The sequence below is a fragment of the Micropterus salmoides genome, unplaced genomic scaffold (genome assembly GCF_014851395.1).
Source record: "Micropterus salmoides isolate LMB-PRFRI ecotype aquatic unplaced genomic scaffold, ASM1485139v1 Ms_hic_scaffold_1, whole genome shotgun sequence".
NCBI classification, from domain to species: Eukaryota; Metazoa; Chordata; class Actinopteri; order Centrarchiformes; family Centrarchidae; genus Micropterus; species Micropterus salmoides.
This window is the reverse complement of record NW_024040040.1, coordinates 49,211,944-49,232,642: the sequence shown is the minus strand read 5'-3', so window position 1 is coordinate 49,232,642 and position 20,699 is coordinate 49,211,944. Positions and strand designations below refer to the sequence as shown.

Here is a 20,699-nt window from a genome sequence, read left to right as displayed (position 1 = left end):
ATGATCATTTAATGAGTTGAATGTTTTCCAGTGGCAGTCTGTTCATTTCTAAAGTGAGAGAATCTGGTACCATTATAAACTGTGCTTCGACACATACACACAAGGCTGTATATAATGTAGGGGTGAATAAAGACATTTTCAAACCACAGTATGGGTGTTATCACGCTGTTTAAAGTTCTCCACTTTAAGTCTTAATAAACTGCTAAATATGCGTCTTGCAGTTTAGAGCAGATTTTTGCTTTTGCTGATACAAAAGTAGTACTGTATATTTAGCTATAGAGAAGCCATGAGTATTTTAAACAAATACTGGCTTATGCTTTATGAATGGCTGACATGATTGAGAGATTTCTACGAACATTTTGATTAATTGCCATGACATTCTGATCACTATTGGAGTTCTTTGTAACTCCTGTAAATCCAGTCAGGCTCTGGCTGAAAAGAAGTAGCATAGGGTCTGGGTTGAGGACTTTCCCAGGGTGACTGGCAATTACCAACTGTAGGGATACCACGGAGCACTGGGCTGAGCCTGGCCACGCTGGAACATTTTCCCTGGAGTCCCTAGTCAAATAATCCTCTGCAACTTTGTGTTACGAACAGAAAGACTGTGGTTGAAAATAGGGATGGCCAAAACAATGAAAGATCCATAATTGTTAAGTTACAAAAAAAAAACTATACCTAAATTATTAATAGTCAAACAAAGCATGGTATAAACTAGTCTGACATGTTTTGAAAGTGATACTTTGAACACACTCCTAGTGAGGCTTATATTTAAAGGGGTTTCTAGGGATTTCTAGAGAGGAACAGAACATGGGTGGTCATTCTTGGTTTGGGACACTTCGGTATTTCACGATGTGAATTTTTGTTCTAGCTATGAAGAGTAATGAGCTGTACTCCCATTAAAGGAATGAAAATTTATTTCCCTTTTTTCATATTTTCCTTAGAAGAGATGAAAGCAGCTGATCATCTGGGAAACCAGAGGGTTGGGTGGGTCTGCACAGAATCAATGCTTGTTTCCAGCTCAGCCTCTGTAATGTTTTAATGAAAGCTATCAGTGAATCAAAATTGCAAGGTGTGCATATGTCGTGAATGCATAATCACTATATTATACTGAGTCAGTAAAGCCATGAAAGTATCATTTTGATTATCTGTGCATCAACATACCTGTTATTGCAGTACAGTGTGAACCTGCCATGAAGCAACTGACAAAAACCCAGCCTGCGAGTGGGAGCCTCTGCACTTCCCCCTCGCCTGGCTCCAGTGGAGCCACGGCCCTTTGAAGCTTCTCTTCAGAGAGCCTCCCTGTTAAACATTTAACATTTAAAACTTGTGGGGGGCGGGGTTGGAGAGACATGTGTTCATAGTCGCCACATGCTCCCGCATCGCCACATCCACCAGACCCTCATAATCCTACCCACCCCCTGTTGATTCATCCCCATTCCTCACTTTTGACCCATGCTGACAGAATGAGAGGCATCACTGAGGATCTCAATAATTTAACTGTACAAGTCCTCTGCCCCAGCTCTGATATTGCATGCTTTTGTTTACATGCCCCCGTGAATGTGGCTGTGACTCTGTGGACAGAGTACCGGTGTATTTTATTTGTTTTGTTATTCATGGCGACGCATGCCCAGCCATGTGATTGAGGTGTCAGTCTGTTTCAAGTTACACTGGCCTGGATATCTTTTTTACAGGCTTGGAATATTTTCTTGTATTTCTGAACAAATATTTGAAATTCCTTGTTACCAAAATAAAAAGCTATGAATGTTATGTGTAATAGTGGAAGGTACGGAGTGGGCACACATTAATAAACGTGTGTTGTGGATGCAGGCACGGACCCAACGGATAACAAACTTTTATCAAAACCCAAGGCTAAACCCCGAGAAACCTGAAGCCAGAGGTTAAGATGGATTGTTATTTGACGCAAGAGGTTAATGGTAGTCCTGCTGTAGATACCTAGCCATATTGTGTTTTAATTATACTTCCCACAGTAACTGTTTCTACTTTCTTTTATTCTTTTTGTAATATATAGAGTGAAAGTGGGAAGGTTTGCCTTGACTCACTACTAAGACCACTGCCGTGCAATGGCTGTTCTTTTATTCACTGTGATAAAGAGCGATGATTGCGACGAGCAGAAAGGTTGCAGTTAGATGCCTTTGCTAGGTGTGTATTATTAAAAAAAATAAATAAAAAGGTTAAGATTAGTGCGACTTTTTCAGCTTGCTTCATTTTGTTGTCATCATCATCAACAGTCTCCAGTCTGGAACTTTTTTTGCGAAGGAAATGCCAAGTTGAGGGCAATGCAAAGAAGATTTTTAAAAAGCTACATTTTATTACAAGTAAACAACTAATTTACATCACGATGCAGAGGAGTATTTCAAGTGATCCCAGTCTGTTCCCTCAGTTGTTTTTTTTCTTTTTACCCCTGAATCCATATTTACCTGTGTACTATATTAAATAATGCAATACACGGTAATGACATTGTTGAGTCCTGTTTGCCAAGCCGGCAGCTTGCCCATAATTTTCCCTGCATGCGGGTGCAACAACACTCTTTCCAGTCAAGTCTGCTGCTCTCCGCTGAGCGATGATGTTCCCGTTTAGCCAAAGGCAGTTGAGCAGCAGCTGAGGCAGTGATCACTAAATCCAAATCCCTCAAATACTTTACGCAGTCATTATGTTGACAGGAACAGTTGCAGACGTCAATCCTCTCCACAGATTCAGCTTAAAAGCCAATACTGTTGTTGGATGTTGTCCTTAACTGTGAAGGACCTGCAGTGTTTACAGAATAACTGATGTATTTTGCTTGATGCATTTCCTTTAGAATACCCAACTCTGTAGTTCAGGCTGTGTAGTAGGCAGTCATTGACTTATGTCTGACACCACACAATGGGGAAAGTTGAAATTGGAAGTAGACGTGGTGGTTGTTGTTGTTTTTATTTATATTTTTTATCAAACTGTCAACACGGCGCTGAGAATTGCTAGATTTCTGCTTGTGTCATGTCAAATAACTAGCTTTTTTTTTTCTCCCACAAAACAACACTGTTCCTCTTAACCACAGAAAAAAATACAATTGCTGTTGAATTTGTCATCTGTGTTCAAGGGTACAAAGCTGAAGGCCTCTTGAGCAACTATAAATATTGAAACCTCTCTGTTAACGTTTTACATATATATCTCATTGGAGCTTGAAATTGATTTGAAGTTGGCTGAAAGGAGACAAGCATTTTGAAAAGCAAGCCCAGGGGGGAGAGTAGTTGGAGTTTTTTTATTTTTTTGGGCTGAGATTAACATTCTCCTAATGTAAGATTGATAAAGGCTTGACATATCCTACTGAGCCCTATCTTTTTCTTCCCTCAGCGCGTTTGAGTTGTTCAGCTGCGGCAGTCTTTCTAGGCACAGCAGTTTTTGTCCTCTTTTTCAAACAAAGCTGACTGTCGACTAATGCATTTCCTTCAGGGTTATTTTACCTTAAACTCCCACTTTTGCCTCTCTTTACAGGTTTGAAAGTTTAAGTCATTAATTTTCATACAAGCAACTTCACCGTGACAAAGAGGCACAAGGGACACTCGCTCTCCCTTTCAGGGCTCACCTAACCTCAGCTATCTCTCCACTTTTCCTTCGAGCGATTGCTGATCCAACATTATTAGACTGATTTGCTTTGACCAGTGTTACCGTTTGTAATTAGTTATTAGCCGAAAGAGGAGGTGGAACGGATCATGCTCTGTGGAGATTTTTCACAGGGGCTGGTGTTGAGCCATGCTGTTGATGTCTAAATAATGTCTGTTATGATTTTTTTTTTTTCACTGTGCACATGATTGATCCTTCGTGACCTGGAACACAGTCCCAGGAACTACGGAGCCCTAGAAACTAGAAAGAGCTAAAGGCCTCTGTGGTGCATTTCTGTTCGATTACATCGGAAGAACCGGGAAGATAAGGCAAATTAGACTGATAATAGAAATGAGTTGCTTTTTGTTAGTCACAGTTTTATGCACAGGATAAGACAACAACACAGTCTCATTGCATCTTCTTTGTAATTTACTGCTCTGCGAATTTGATGTTTGAGTGGATGCTTGAAAGTGTGATGTGCAGGGATGGAATGAGAGACTAAATGTGCCACAGGATACCACAGGTAAGTAGGGCTGCAACTAACGACTATTTTGATAGTCGATTAATCTATCGGTTATTGAAACGAATAATCGACTTATGAATTACAAAATTACACAATGCGTCTTATTTAGCTATCAGCTTTAAAATTAAACTTGTTAATTAACAGTCACAACAATAAAATAAATACTGCTTTCAAAAATGCATCTTTTAATGAACGTTTCTGCTGCAGCAACAGAAGGTTCCTCTGAAATCAAGTCCTGATCTCAGCAGCTGATCTGCTGTTTACTGACTGAGCAGTTTACACGCCAGTGCTGCAACACACCAGTACAAACTGACACCATACACAAAGAAAGGAATAACGTCATGCATTACATTTGCCGAATTTACAGGAGGTCAATAATTACTATAATTATTAACGATTTTATTGTAGACAACATTTTATATATTTTCCCATAACTCAACAACTCACAAAACTCAGATTTTTTTTTTTTAAGGGAGTTTGGGGCGGATTAGCCACCGCCATACGCATTGACAGGAGAACCTTTTTCTCTTCTTTATAAAGTATGAAATTGTCCGGTGTTGTCTAATCTTGCGCACTCGGCAGCAGCACGTTCTCCAGCTGGTAACGTCACCATGAACGATGCATCGTTTATGATTGTAAAGTCAGGGCACATCTGCAATGTGAACGCGGGCGTTGTGTATAATATATGTGCTACTCTCAGCGCCATTAAAAACCAATCAAATTGTCCAAAGCAAACTGTATAGAAAATGTTACAGCTCATAGCGTGAAATAACACGGCTTTAATGGGAAGCTAGCTCGCTAACTAGTTTACTGAGACGAGTTTTAAATTTGATCACTAAATTCGTTGCCAACGAGATCGATTTTTGTCGATTTCTACGTCGATTAGTTGTTGCACCCCTACAGGCAAGATGCCTGTCTGTGTAAAACAAAAAGTTTTGGTCTGTCACTTTTTTACTTTTGAATGCATCAGAAATAACATTTGCTAATTTTTTTTTTTTTTTAAGTAACCCACATATCCAAAACCCTAAACTAAACTGTGGTAGCTCAGCTGGCTCAGCTTGTCACCTATAGGGCAGGTATTGCTTGAAGAGAACTGGTTTGTACAATGTGTTGTCAATCAAAAGTGTTTATAGTAGCTGTCATAAAGAGGGGGGAGACACATTATTATTTAAATATGATCATAACTGCACATATTTTCAGTCAATCTGTCTTGGAAGGAACTCATAGTGTTGCACCTGGTTGTTGACATAAACATGTTGGATTGTCGGTTTAGGAAAGTTTCAAAAATGGTATGCTCCTTAATCCCACATCAGAAAAGTGTGAGGTGTCTCCGAAGCTAATCAGGTCATTCCTGAAAACTCTACACAATAGTTTCGAAAGTACTGCCCCAGGAGCATTGATTGTTTGAGGGCAGGAAATACAGCACATGAACTACAGTAAATTGAGACTCTGCTTCCTCCAACTCAAACAAAGTTAAAGTTCCCGACTTCCTAAAAAGATTCTTGGGTTCATGAAAATGGTCCTGTGGTTGAAAATCATTCCATTACTCCTAACTCCCCTATTCTCATGTCCAGCTTGCCATGACTCACCCCAGTCACCACCTCAACTTCGGCATGAATCCTGATCACGCCCGCAACTCCCTTTCCAACTGTGGCATCCGCCAGCCTAAGTACGGAGACAGGAAGGTCCACCACATGTACATGAGGAAAAAGGGTGGGTAATTGTTGCCTTTGTATCCGGCTCTCTCCCTGTCTTGTTTCTTTTCTTGCTGTAAAATGACCACTCTGTCTATTATCGTCCCTCACTTCTCCCCCTTGGATTTCTTTTCAGGAATCAACACATTGATTAACATCATGTCTCGTCTGGGGCAGGATGACCCCTCCCCTTCCAGGTAGGCTGCCTGCGGGCACATATCTGGTCATGCTATCACTGACCACAGGGGCAATCAAAGGGACGATCCTTGTGATTAATATACCCGGCAGGCCTGCTGACAAGAAAATTAACTTTAACTGTGAAAAGAAGGGATATCTCAGGGGAAATGAAATGAGCTCATTTTAAGGGCAACTACTTCTTATTATTGAATGGGAGCTGCTGTTATTCTCAGAGCGCTGATCAGGCGAGCAGCTGTGTGAGAGTGTACCTATAGTCTGTTGTTCTCGCTACTTCTTCAACTGTCCTCACATCACCACCTTTCCTCCCGTCTCCTCCCCACCCCTAGGATCAATCACAACGAGAGACTTGAGTTCCTGGGTGATGCTGTTGTCGAGTTCCTCACCAGGTGAGAAAGCGCTCACGCATCTTTGATAGACACGACTGCTAATTGAAGCTGACTACTACACTATCAGCCTTTCTTTTTTTCCTCCCGTTCCTTTCCTCACCCTCTCACTTCATTTCTCCCTCTCCCTCATTGTCTACATCTATCCATGTCAGTCACAACCACGCTCCTTTCCATACTTTCGACTCATTTAAGACAGTGATGTACTGGTAATTGGAACTGAGATGTAATTCCCCCCCCCCTACCCCCTTTTTAACGGCCTAAAATTCTCCATGACAACTTGCAATTAGCCGTCTGGAATTGCTGTCTGTAATGCTGACTGTGTTATTGACTCCCGGGTGAGTACGGACATTGCTGCCTGGCACTTACCTAAGCACAGTGCTAATTATATGTAGCTATTATTAATCTCACACACTACCTAGCAGTGCAATGCCCAGCTACCCACTATACCTCTACCCCCTTCTCTGAGTGGATATTACAAGAAGAAAATATAAGAAAAGGGCTTTCTCTCTTGCCACAGTATGTAGCACTCATCCCCACACAGGTAGCCAAAAGGAAGAATAGATTTTTATCTGACTTCCATTTCCCAACAGAATAACTTCTACTCCCAAAATATAATTCGTAACCCTTGGTGCTAATACTTCCACAACAGTGAACATTCAGGAGCAGGATTAAACCTTAATAGGAACTGACACTGGGTTACACGGGACACTGCTTCAGCTCCTTATGCAGCAAGAACAGTGTTACAAAGAAGGTGGTTAGCCTCTGTTTCTCTGGATATCTCTGGGCATGTTTTTGCCGCTCTCCCTCCCCCTTCCTCTGCCTTCCTTCTTTTGATTGTTAGCGTCTGACGAGACATGCTTGGCCTACGCTCTGGCCCTCTGAATTATTTATCAGCCTCTTGTCCAGTTAAATGGGTACAGCAGATCCAGCCAACTGCCTTGTGCACCTCCAGTGCTCACTGCCCTTGGAGGTTATCTGGGCCTCTGCTGTCCAGCCAACAGAATATTTTGCTCATTTGAATAGCCCCACCACAGGGAGTTAGTGTTAAACAGAGGGGGGTCAGCAGATGATGTAAAAAACATAATTCCTCTTGCAATATTTGTGATACTCCTTCCTGAAAAGTTAATGGTTCACAAGAGGGAATTATTGATGTCCAGGTAAGTTTTTTTTAAATTAGGTTCTCATCTTTAATAGCATAAGTGCATAAAGATGACTGCAGGGTCAAGTAAACGTCTCTTGTGTTGCTGGATTTTTTTGCCATAAAGTTTAACCATCACTGCTGCGGAGCATGTGAGGAGAAGCACATGAGAAATGGTTTACAGATGAGCTTCAGAGTAACTGGCTGCAGCCACAGTTTTGTTTGTTCACTTAATGACCCTTTGATGTACCGGGGTCAATAGTTCACGGCATCATGAAGAACATTCTTGAAGGCCATTTTCTGTGCGTCTGTGGATCAACTTTTTCTTGTGCCATTCTGACTGAAAAGCCGACCGCAGTTTTTTGTACCTGAAGAATGCTACGTAGACCGGTAAGCCAGTCTCTGTGACTGACATTTTTGCCAGCAAACAAAGTGTCTCTGGTCTAATTATTTTTCATTACGCTAAGTGGTTTTTATTAATTCCAAGAGCTTTGTTTTCACACTAAGATCACAATACCCTGACAAATAGACCTCTCGTGAATTTGGAAAACAGAACGCCACCTGCTTTCCTCTCTTTGCATTGATTAGAAATGACTGAATTAAATGGCCTGTTTTAATTCAAATGAAATCAAATGATACGCTGTGGTTAGAGAGACGCTGGACCGTAATGAAAATGGAACCTGCTCGCCCAGAACCCAGCTGTGGAACTACTGAAGCGTCTGCGGCCATTTCTGGGTTCCAACACAGACCTGGAAAGGCTAGAAATCTCTAGAAAATTAATTAGGTGGTCTTGAAATTTTGGGTAAATGCAGGATGCGAATGTCATCTGTCTCACTTTTTTTCATTACACACACTAATTTGCGTTGGTCTGAAGAGTAACTTTCTCTAGATTTTGTGATGGCCATATTTCTCTTCCACTGTTGTTGTATTTAGTGATTAAGGCACTGAAAAAATATGGACTATTTCCAACTAAAAATGTCTACACACCATGAAATCTGAGATCCAGTGACTTATTCTTCAGCTGGCCTAATCTGTTATTTCTCTGTCCGCAGTGTCCACTTGTACTACCTTTTTCCTAGTTTGGAGGAGGGCGGCCTTGCCACCTACAGAACAGCCATTGTACAGAACCAGCACTTAGCCATGCTAGCCAAGGTAAATTCGCCTCCTCCAACTCATTACAAGTCCTACTTCTGCACGTTGAAACAGTGAAAGGTGTGTGAAGTGACAGGAGAACCTGTTTGAGGCAGTGTTATTGTTTTCTATCTTGCCTTTATGACTTTGCCTCTTTCTAAGGGGGCACTGGGGAAAACAATAATTTTGTCTTTCTGTCATCCCTACCCCTTTTTTTGCCCCCTCAGGTTTGTAATTGGAGTTAAAAGGTTGTTGTTTTGGAGGACTAGAATAGTGTGTCTGGGGTCCCTGTGGGCCCCTAGAGGTCTTCCTGAAACACTCTCCAGTTCCTGTTATCGCTAGGCCCCCTTGCTTCCTTACTCTACTCTCTCACTGGCAGCGTTGTACAGCCAAGCCTCACTCACTGGCACGTTTGTAAAGAACACAACAATAATCGTCCCGTGATGTGGAGAAAGCAATTAAAAACTTCAATCTTTCATGTTACTCCCTGCTGAATACAAAGATGCAGCCGCCCGAATCTGCATTAGTGCTGTGTAGCAGTTTGGCTTGTTTCAATTTGCCGCTCGCGGTAAAGTGAGTGTGATACAGTGTTCAACGTTGCCAAGTTGTTTACCAGGCTCCTCTAAAGCCGTCTGCTCAAGAACACTCGCAATTATCTTTCAAAAAATATCTTCGGCGAGCAACGGCACAATCCGCCACTTCACTTGGAAGGCTTAAAAGTAAGAACGGGTTCCCTCTGAGTTGGAGTATTTATGAATTGTGATTTAATTTGTGTGTGCAATCACGGGGGGTGGGATACCACCAGCAGTTATCAGCCATAATTAAATAGAACCCTGACTGTTTTTTGCCGGGTATTCGTCTGTGGTGCACTGCCAGTAAAGTCAAGTTGGGCTACTTTTGACTTGGCTCAGGGAAATAGTTGCAGAAAGTTTGACTGACCCACAGTCCCACACCTCACTACACTTATTTACATGAAATGCAAACTAAGCATTTTGTTATGAATATAATTATTATTTTTACTTCTTTATGTGATGTCCTGCTTCACCAAGTTTTCACCAAAGTACGCCAGCTGAGTTGTCTGGCTCCGCTGGAAGTTTGCTTCCTTGTTCAAGGGTAGCTTGGTTTGTAGTTGTAGGGTCAATTAGGCAATAGTTTCTCATTCAGTTTGTTATCACATATTTACGAAGCAAGCAATCTTGTTCCAGTGACCCTCTGGTCACAAGGAAAGTGTATTTGTACAGCCCAGTTATGGCATAAACTGTCTCAATGGGCTTTACTGGCCCACATGAGCAATTGTTCCTGGATCAACCAGAGCTCTATTACAAGGAATCCCCCAAAAACCCAAACACATATAAAAGATGGAGAACTCTGGAAAGTAGAATTTAAAAAGAAGAAGAAAAAGGATAAAAAAGAGCACTTTATTAACCCCACTGGGAAATTACAGTGTTACAACTGCTAAAGCACATAAATCACAAAACAAATGACATAAGGACACTCGAGGAGGTGTTGTAGGAAAGACACACGATCCAATAAAAAGCCATAAATAATAATAAACAAGTAGAACAAAATAAAGTCTGGGAATAGAGACAAAACTAAAAATTAAGACCATACTTTAACTCTGATATTTATTAAATATACACTGTACAGTGATAGAACTCTGATATACTGTACATTAGTAGTGCAAGTAGATAATATTGTGTTCAATGTAATATTGTCTACTATACATGTCTATCTTATATAGATTATTATAAAATTAACTGTACATTGAATATATTTGTACATAAAATATAGCCATGCACAGAGGCTGCATGTGTATGTTATATATGAGGTAACATAGTACCAGAGATAAATAGGACATTGTTATATAATAATAATAATACATATTTATAAGCTTGTTATAGTATAATAAATTCAATGTCAGTTCTTCATGTCTCTTTGATGTGGAGGGTCAGCCATTTCCCTGTTATGCATATTTATAGAACTAATGTATGTTATTGTAAAAAGTGGTTTACCAGTGAAAGAACTCACTACATTTCAGAGAATGAAGGTCACCACTGTACAATTTCACAATTTATCTTGGGATTATCTAGCGTGTGTGTGTGTGTGTGTGTGTGTGTGTGTGTGTCTGTCTGTGTGTGTGTGTGTGTGTGTGCCAGTGCAATTTTGTGTGTGCATGTACGCACGTGTGTGAACACTTTCCTCCTGTGCCGGTTTAGTGCATCATGCCACAGCTGGACAACACATGGGCACATCTGTCAGTGCCATGAAGTAGAACCTTTTCCAGCAAGGGCAGGCAATCTTTTTCATTTCCCTCGAGTTTTTTGGCCCCTTTTTTCCCTTGTTTTCCATTGAGAGCCTATGAAAATGTGCAATACCAAAAAAAAAAATGCTATTACTTTTTCAAAAGACTATTACCAAGGTTTCAGTGGCAGCACACTGATATGAATGTGTTTGTCTTTGACAGAAACTGGAGTTAGATCGCTTCATGCTCTACGCTCACGGACCGGATCTGTGCCGGGAGTCGGACTTGCGACACGCCATGGCCAACTGCTTTGAGGCACTTATCGGTGAGATTCCCAAGAGACAAAGATAGAAGCGGGGATGATGGTTGTGCAGGAGAACAAAAAAAGACAAATGCATTTTGAGTGAACTAAATATGTAAATCTATTCCTAAAAGGACAGATTTACATATACTGAAAACAAATACTTTATCCCAGCTCTTACAAACACAACACAGAATTAAGGGTTGTAATACTTTAGTGTTAGCGAAGTGCTGCTCTGCTGGACTTTGTTGCAGCACAGGTTTATTGGTAATGCTTCTATGCATAAATGTGTTTAATCCACCTTCTAACTTGATGTGCTTTGGATAAAAGTGAATCTTTTAATAGTTTGTGTGTGTTAAGCTGTATAAATAGCTGCAGTGGATCTCCCATTAGGCCCTGGAAACATTACACATCTTTATTGATCTCTGGAGATGTGGTTTGACCTCTGGCTGGACAGGCAATCCCCAGAGCTCCCCTTTACCCACAGCAAACACATACACAAGCTTGCTATTCATCTCTCTAGCAGTTCAGTGATAGAGTTTGTGCAGTGATTAGGACCCCGTGCTGGAAACCACTCACACAAAACACACACACACACAAAAATCACTTGGTGGGGACGCTCCACGCTCTCTCCATTCCAACCCCATGGGCAGCGCTAAGCTAAGCCTCACTCCTGGAGAGCTGCAGAGTCGGCAGCTTTCCTCATCTTATCACCATCTTGATTGAACCAGTTCATCCGTCTCTGCGCTGCCCTGATGATAGATACAGAAAGCGTGTGGCTTTAAAGAGATCTTCTTCGCTTGCCTCCCCCCCCCCCCGCACAAAAACAGCAGTGCGCAAGAGAGTGGCGCGGAAAGTGCTGACTGGTACCGCGGCCCCCTGTCGGCCCCGGGGCCCCCGTACTTGTTACGGGTTCATTATCGGCAGAGACGAAGTCATAATCTATTCTGTCCCGTGGCTGTCGCCGCCTCATTGCTGCACACATCCGAGCAAGGCAGCAGGGCCGTGACACTGGATGCCTCTTTCTTTTCCTCTTCCCCTTCCTCTTTCTCTTCCCTCGCTCCTCTTCTATCTCATATTTCAATTTAATAAAAGTGATGAATAAACAGGGATGGTATTATAAAGGAACCTGTGAGAAAACCGCTGTCAGAGAGCACCCTGTGGTGATAGGTTTTGGATTACTAACTCAAAAATATCACCCCCCCCAACCCCCCTCCACCGCAGACACACATGCTGAGGGGCAAAACATGCACACATACACACCGATTTGAGGCGTACAAAGTCACTTGCATTGAGAATGCTGTCTGATGTTGCCTCTCTTCTTTTACGCAGACTTTTGTCATCTTCATTTCAGTTTTTTTTTTAGCTCAAACGCTTTCTTTAAGACCTTGTCGTTGAGCAGTCTATCTGTCTCCACCCTCCCCTGTCTCTGACTTACTCTTTATGTCCCTTTGCGTTCCTCCGTCTCTCTCTGTTCCCCTGCCTGTGATCTAGAGTTTGGGTGTTATTAGGTGAAAGATGTGCCACGCAGATGATGAGTCATCCTGTCACTCTGTCATCTCCTCCCCCCTCCTCACCCTCCAGCCCTCCAACTCTCTCACCGCACAGAGCATTTTCTCCTTACAAGACAAACTCAGATCGCTCACATGTGCCGTACGAGGGGCACACAAACGCTGTCATTTCATCCTCACGCAGGCCTTTCCGTCTGACAGAGACGTCAAACCGCCACTTTCCCAAAAGCAGCAGGCACCACATCAACAGACATACAGTTGCAGATGTGTCGCTGCCTTGTTGTCTGAAGGTACCAACATTTTTTTTTTTTTTTTTCTTTTTTAACACGCTTTTTTCCATCTAACGTGCACATGCGTTGAATTCAAATGGGCTTCTTTCTGAAAGCTGTGATGGAATATGACATACTCATAATATTTCCAAGGCCCTGGCAGATAGCTTCAACGGCTTACTATGCATGTTTTTTGACCTTTATTTTATTTGTTTCTTTGCCACAGTGACCGTTGAACCTGGGCTTTGTTGGAAATGGCAGATAATCTCCTGCTTTGCATGGGCAAAGCTTCCCCTCCGTGGAGCCGAGAATGTGTCTATCTCCTAACCCGGAGGCAGGGCCATTCTCTTGCTCGAGACAGAGAGAGAAGGAAAGGGAGAGAGCTAGAGAGAGAGGAAGTATGGAGGGAGAGCGGTAGAGGAATGGAAAGCAAAGGCATCTGCAATGCAAATGGGTGCCCTGCAACCCTGAATAATTCAAAGTGTTGAATGGAAATCTTGCTTTTCTGATCCCCTGTCATTAACTTCTGCCGGAGTGGGCCATTCTCATTTGGGCTCTTTTGGCCTGCGCACCTCCCTTTCTATACCACCCCTCTCCCCCATCTCTCTCTCACCCTTTCCGTCTGTACTTTTGCTCTTGCCCACTTTACGTCTTCGTCTTTAGAAACGACTTTCTCTCTCTGCTTATTCATAGAAACTCTGCACGCCTGTTGCCCTCCTGTTTCTGTCTCAGGTCCTCTTCACTGATAAGCCACGTCGCTTCCTTCCTACCGAACTGTTTGAAAAGAATTGAGAGAAGAAGAAAAGAGGCTCCACTCTGTTTTTATGGCCCTAATTTCCTTGTACAGTTGATCTGTGGATTATACGCTGCCAGCAGCCATGGGGGATACAGATGGTGAACCTTTGTGAGGGCCCTCTCTAAGCTCTTCCTATTAAAAGAACGGAGAGAAAGGATTATCTCTCACTTGCTGAATATCAGATTTATACACAATGCAGCCGGTGTATTCATTGAGCGAGTACTGCTCCTTTTGTTAATTGCTGCAATGGTAGCAGTGGTGGAGTTGGTTTCTTGAGTGCCCTCTTTTTTTTTTTTTTTTTTTTTTTTTTTTGTTTCTCTGTCTATCTGTTCCCACCCCCATGCTCCAAGCCTCATTTTTTGAAAAGTAAGATGTTTGATGTTACAATGCTCTCAGTCTGCCTTTGTCACTGCTGTGGTGAAAATTCTATTTTCCTGTTTTGGTTTCGTTTATTTTTTTGCCTTTTAATGTGTTGCTTTCTGTGTCCGTCTGCTGCTTCAGCCCCCATTGAGCTGAAAGGGAGCGGCTTAATATATTATTTGATGGATTAGAGCCTGAGCGTTTTTGAATAATTCATTCTAGGTTATTAATGTGACTGTCAGCCGCTGGTGTTTCATATGCCCCTGACTCTGGGTTTTATTGGTCACTGAAAGCCCACAGACATTGGAATTCTATTCCTAAACATAACACTGTACAGTCGGCATGGCTGTCTGAATTAGACTTGTGACAGATGTGGAGATTCATTAGTGGCTGGCCTTCTCTGGCCGTGATTGATATTCTCTACACAGTACTGGATGAAAACTTTGTTGGAGTTTGTACACTGTGTTCTCTCTGACCTGTATCGAAGTGAAGTGAACTTTGTAATTTATCAGTTGAGGGTTGGGCACCATTAGGCTGTGGTTCCATTTTTGGTCCAAGGTTCATTAAGCGCAATGTCTTCAAGGCAAAGATTGCAAAGTGAAGTGTAAAGATGATTATTTATGGAAATAAGTAATCTACCTTTTAAAAAAAATGTGTTCTAACACACAGAGTTATTTCTAAAGTTGGTTATTTAATATTTAAGCTTAACCTCAATACATTCGATAAGGGATTTGGAAAAAAATAAAAAAATTTTAGGCTGGGATTGGATTCAATAAAATGCTGTCGAACTCCAGTCTTACATCACTGTTATTAGGTTTTGTTGGAGCTGGTGAATCAATCACATTTTTCAAAAGGGAATCTAGTGCACACTAAAATTCAGTGGCCCTGCTGCAGTAGCAGTGATTCTTCATGTGCATATTCTGGGCAGCTTTACCTCACTCGTAGGCCCCCTGTATTGTGTGCCGCCTGCCCTGGCAGGGTCGATGACTCAGTGTGTTGAATGTGCCTGTGCTCTGAGACTGCAGAGTGATTTGGCCAGGACATGATGTTATTGCAAGATGAACAGGCAGGAGATGCTCGCATGTAAATGCCAGTTGAGTTGGCTGGGCGTTTTTGTGGACTATGCGTATTCAGGACATCAGCTGCAACTTTGCACACTGATAAGGGTGCACTGTGAAGCACAGATCTCTGCTAATGATTGCGGCAAGTTGTGCTTTTGATTGGATCGCTGCGGGGCACACTTTTTGCGTGGACAGCCGTCTTGTCAAGAGTGTTCTCGCTAGAATTAAATGCATATCTTGGTTTCTTCATCCACGGACCCTTTGATTGACACCAAAGGTGTTGCTTTGAGATTTTTAATACCTTTATAAATCTCTTGAGGCACTCATGGTTTCTCCCTCACTCCCTGCTTACCCCCACCTTCTCCATCTTCTTGGAAGAAGTTTTGAAAATCTAATAAGAAGCAGAAAAGTTCGAGTTTCAACAACTTTGAGGCCTCCATTTTCAAATCTGCTGTGTAATCAAAACATGAAGAAAACTGCCTCCTGGCCCCACCCACACCCCTAGCCTCAGTGTTCACACACGAAGGCATTATGAGTGATGGTTGAAAGACATTCAAAACTTGGTCCTAGGAGGGAGTTCTTATCCTCCCACATATGGTCTTCAGAGGAAACATCTGCTACAAAGCAGCATCTAGAACTGTGGTCCACATTATGGTACAACCACAAATCTCAGTGCTGATGCTTAGTGGAAAACATCCTGCGAAGAACCGCTCCCCTCTCTAAAGCCTCCTGCGGTCAGCTTCAGCGAGACGCTCTCCCCGTCATGCCAAGATCACAGAGGCCTTGCTTACTGATACACATCTGCAAGGGATTTAGTGGCAAGCTGTGTTTGTGGACGACATCAAGAAGAGTTTAGATTTATGGATATAGATTTATACGTGTTCTGATTTAAGATGGGTCATAAGCATCGCAGGAAATTACTTTTTTTTTGTCTTAAAACCACAATGACTGGTGCCTTCCAAATTCACAAGCTACTTTCATTATTTTACCACTCAGCTAGATTTTTATATTAGTAAAGGGCCTCCAAATGAATGAGAGCCTGTTACTTGCCAAAGTGGCTGCCACGGTGAGACAAAGTTGTCAGGCTTAATCAAATTTTACGAACATTTGGGCAATGGCTGGTAGTAATTTCCCACTCTGTTTAGAAGTAAAGGGCATACAAGTCAGATAGAGTGGGTGTGCATTTGTGTTTGTCTTTGTGCTAGGTGTTTTGTTTGTATTTTTTTATGGTTTCTGTTATGTATGCTGCATCTTCACTGTTTTTGTGTGTGTGTGTGTGTGTGTGTGTGCGTGTGTGTGTGTAAATGGCCTGTTAGCCATCTGAAAGCAGTTTCTCTCCCCAGATGATGAATCCCTCATATGTTTTTGATGTCGTCCATGAAAGCAGTTTGCGCATTTAGACTTGCAACCACACCGCGCTCCATTTCCACTGGCTCATTTATGCACATAATAAAAACCGCTGCACGATTGTATACCCAATTTGCCAGGTGGTTATTGCTTTCTAAATTGAATGAGCCACCCTAAGTGTGATGGTTCGAAGTTGTACGCAGCTTAAAGGCACCATGATAGTTCCACTGATTTTAGTAGAAACAGTAGAAGAGCAAAACAACAAAGGAGAGTTTTTCAACTGAATGGGTTGGAGATGCGGCATATCATCCCATAGAGAGAGAAATTTGGGACACTTGTCTTGTATTTTGCTTGCTGCAACAGCAGTTCTCCACAATTTGGGACCAATCCTCTATTGAATTTCTTTCTTTATCTGTTGTCTTTTGTTTGTGTGTGTTGATGAATGCACATGTTCTATAAAATGTTTTTTTTCCCCTTCAAAATTCAAGTTGGATTCACCGCATTGTGTGTATTGGGTGGACATCTGCACAGATAAGTCATGCCCGAGTGTGTAGGCGGGTGAAAAGAGGACAATAAATTGTTCATGAATCGGTTGGAGCATGAAGTACATGTACGTGGGCTTTTGTGTGCTTGTCAAGCCTGTTCATTGGGGGGGAACAAAATTCACGGTTTGGTATGTACCTCGGTTTTTGGGGTCACGGTTCATTATGCTTTTGGTACAGCAGGGATAACCAAAAAATGTAGAAAATAAAAGTTTTGTTATTTATTTTGAAAAATAAAAGACTAACAGTTTATGCACTCAACTACTGGCATATTGTCAATAAGAACAAATAAATTACACAGATGTCAGTAATGCTCCACTGTAAGACTGTTGACAATTCCTTAACAACTGCAGTTTGTATTTATACAGGACAGGCACACACACAGGACAGTTGCGTTTCTGCAGCAATAAACACTCTATACTGCAGCAAAAGTTATTATTTTGGCACGGTCCAAATCTGTGGTGAGAGGCTGCCTTGCGGTCTGTTCTTATCTCATTCCACTAATCTACACATTTGGTTGATGCGGTTGTAAATGTCATGTTTGAAGTATTTCCACAGACATACGTGACTTCAGTTTTGGCAGTGGCATTCTTTGCTAAAAAATCAAGCAGCTCAACAGGCTGCAGCAATGGCAGCTGGTTGGTGGTGGGGTCTGAGACTGAGACTGTGGAGGTTTGTATTGCAGATTCGGTCTCGGCCTGAGAACCATTACACCCCTACTATTTATTCACAGTTGCGAACCTGGCTCAGCCTGCCACTCTGAATCCAGGTTCGGTGTTTATGTGACCTTGGTCAGTCCCATTTCAGTGTGGTGATGCAACCGCCCCTTCCTCTCCTCCTCCTCTTGCATTATGACAAGAGGGAGGTGTATCTGCACGAGAACCCCGAGGTCATTTCACCGCCAAAAAGCAATAAAAATGCACTCCTACTTTTAATAAAGCAATTATAACTCATTGCCGAGTTCAATTAATTTTAAGTTTTCCATTAGGAGAGAAGTCTGAAATTGCCTCAGAATTGCTAGAATTTTTTTTTACACCAGCAATGCACTGGTGGAATGTCATGCTTTTCACAGGTACCTTAAATTTGTAAACCCACTGGTTTACCGTTACACATAATAAAGAAAGCATCCTGCACAATTTCCAGCAAATACTCACACACTTACTCATTAAACTTTATTGTATTGATTTTGTATTCATTCATACTTAGTTTTTTGTTTTCTTCAGGTGCTGTGTATTTGGAAGGAGGCTTGGAGGAGGCCCGGCAGCTCTTTGGTAGACTGCTTTTCAACAGCGAGGTAACTGATAAAATGTATTACTCTGCTCGAATGTGGTTTCTGCCCTTTGACAGTCTGTAGTTTTATGCACAGGATGCATACTCGCTTTAGTCTGTGTCTCTTTCTTTTTGTGGACGCTCATGTGTATGTACACATCAGGGATATAGATGAGCTGCAGACACGCTAGACAAGATTTTCCTCCTTCAATCTGTGGAAGACATAACTGTAATGTTTTTGCCAATCTGGTCTCTTGTTGTTCATTCAAATCCACACGCTGCATGTTTTGGCAAAGTACAACACATTACATGATATTGAGGCCTTGCATACTCAGAACCTGAAATCTCACATGATCTCGCTTTACCCTGCAATACTGCTTATTGTGAGTATACTGATATGGAAAAAGATAAAACCATGCGACTGAGAAGAAAGACAATCTGGATGCAGCCTTGGCTTAGCTTGTATATTTTGCGAAATGAACTGGAGATGTGGAACATTGCGGTTTGCAAGTCTTGAGCAGGACACCTGCTATTGTTTGAGTGTGTGTGTGTGTGTGTGTGTGTGTGTGTGTGATCAGCAGGCATGAATAATTGATGAATGAATCAGTATTTGTGTTTATCTTGGCAAGAAATGTTACGAATCAATTAAATGACTTGCAGCACATCTAGTATGTAGCAGCAGGCTTGTTTCTAATTGGCTATTGAGGGTGTTTGTTTGAGATTCAGTTTGTGACTCCCACATACTACAGGGCACATGGCGATCCATCAAACATGTTTGATCAAGATCTGTAGTCTTTGAAAGAGCGGAACAGGACAAAAAATTTTAAAACCTCGCAGCACAAAACAACTGGGGAAGATTATCATTAGTTGGTTTTCACCCCTCCTGGAAAAAAAAAAACATTGCTGGACGGTTGTAAATAAATGATGTATTCAATTTGACTGAGATGCTTTTTTATGCACTTTATTTTACTGATGTGATTTTCTTCAGAGGTCAAGACCAATAATTCAAAGTTCTGTTTCATATTCTAACCTTTTATTTGCACTTTCTTAACTTGAATTGCCAAAACTTTTGGCCTTGATTTGTCGCTGGAAATTACTACGAGTCCTTTCTACTGTGCGACCAGACATTGTGTTTGAGTTCTGACTGCAGAGTGTTCGCATCTTTGTGGGGAACTGAAATGTCCTTGGTCCTGTTTTTTACTGTCATTCTCTGGCCATGAAAGTTGACAGCATTTATTGAGTTCTCGTGAATTGGAGGTCTTTTTTTGTTTGAGAGATTCCCCTGTAAAGACTGACTTTTTGGAGCTGCTGAACAGAGGTGGATTGGAATTTGAATGGGGCAAAAACCTACAAAAGGTCGAGTATTCTATACTATACTATATTATGAAGCGCAGTGGGGCATCTGTTGTAGCAGACAGAGAATGGGGTACATTGCTATAAAGATTGTAATTAAAACTGCAGTCAAAGAGAAACATGAACACACAAACATCTTCTTATGCAAAAGAAACAAACAACACGGAGCAGCAAATCAGTATCCCATGGCTACTAAAGACCTGCTGTTGCATGTTTCCATGATGATAGGATATAGAGTGCAGGTGTTTGTTTTATCACTCAGGGAACAGATTAGAGGAAAGTCAGACATGCTTATGATAGAATTTCCAGATGGGAGCACCTACGTACAATGAACAAAGAAAAGACAAAGACAGTTTGTTAGTAGCATGTTTTATGGAAAAAAGGATCCCTAGTAGATGCAGAATTGTTTAAACTGTGGTCAGTCTTAAGTTATATTGATAAGTAATCAGCAAAATCTTAAAATAAATTCTAAAATCTAATGGGAGCCTGAAATAGATGGCCATGTGGTGGGTATGTCTCTATATTCTTTGTTCTACTTTAAGTGTCTCTTCAGCATGTTAAATCCACTGGAGATGAGTGTGAGCTTTGCAGCGCATGCAAGAAAACAAGGAATTAAATTGGTCAATAGTGGAGTAATAAAAGCATGCAGAACTTTCATACATGGCCTTCAAAGTGTAATTAGAATAAACACGGTCCCGTTTCAAGTTTAAAGGTAACCACTCCCTAATGAAAAAAGTAAATACCAAAATCATGTTTTACTCTGATTTTTCAATGCTTAAAAGGCTGTTATTGGATGGGCCCTAACTAACGCTGTTCATTGCTCTTATTATCCATCTTTTTGACTTCTGAGCAAGATACCATTACAGATCACTGAAGACTGCCTTTTTTTCCAGCCCGGCCTGGGATTGGATTGACTTCTTGCCACACACCCAGTACCATCTTCCATCTCTCACAGTGTTTGGTTGTCCTTGATTTTTG

At 41.7% G+C, this 20,699-nt stretch overlaps 1 protein-coding gene across 1 annotated transcript in view; it reads left to right on the top strand.

The window, feature by feature from the left end:
* drosha (drosha ribonuclease III) overlaps window positions 1-20,699 on the top strand; it is an 88,005-nt gene that overhangs the window by 32,465 nt on the left and 34,841 nt on the right. Inside the window, 6 exon segments of the mRNA XM_038732045.1 lie at window positions 5,698-5,836; window positions 5,954-6,014; window positions 6,342-6,401; window positions 8,592-8,691; window positions 11,135-11,237; window positions 18,323-18,393. Coding sequence (XP_038587973.1) covers window positions 5,698-5,836; window positions 5,954-6,014; window positions 6,342-6,401; window positions 8,592-8,691; window positions 11,135-11,237; window positions 18,323-18,393 — 534 coding nt within the window.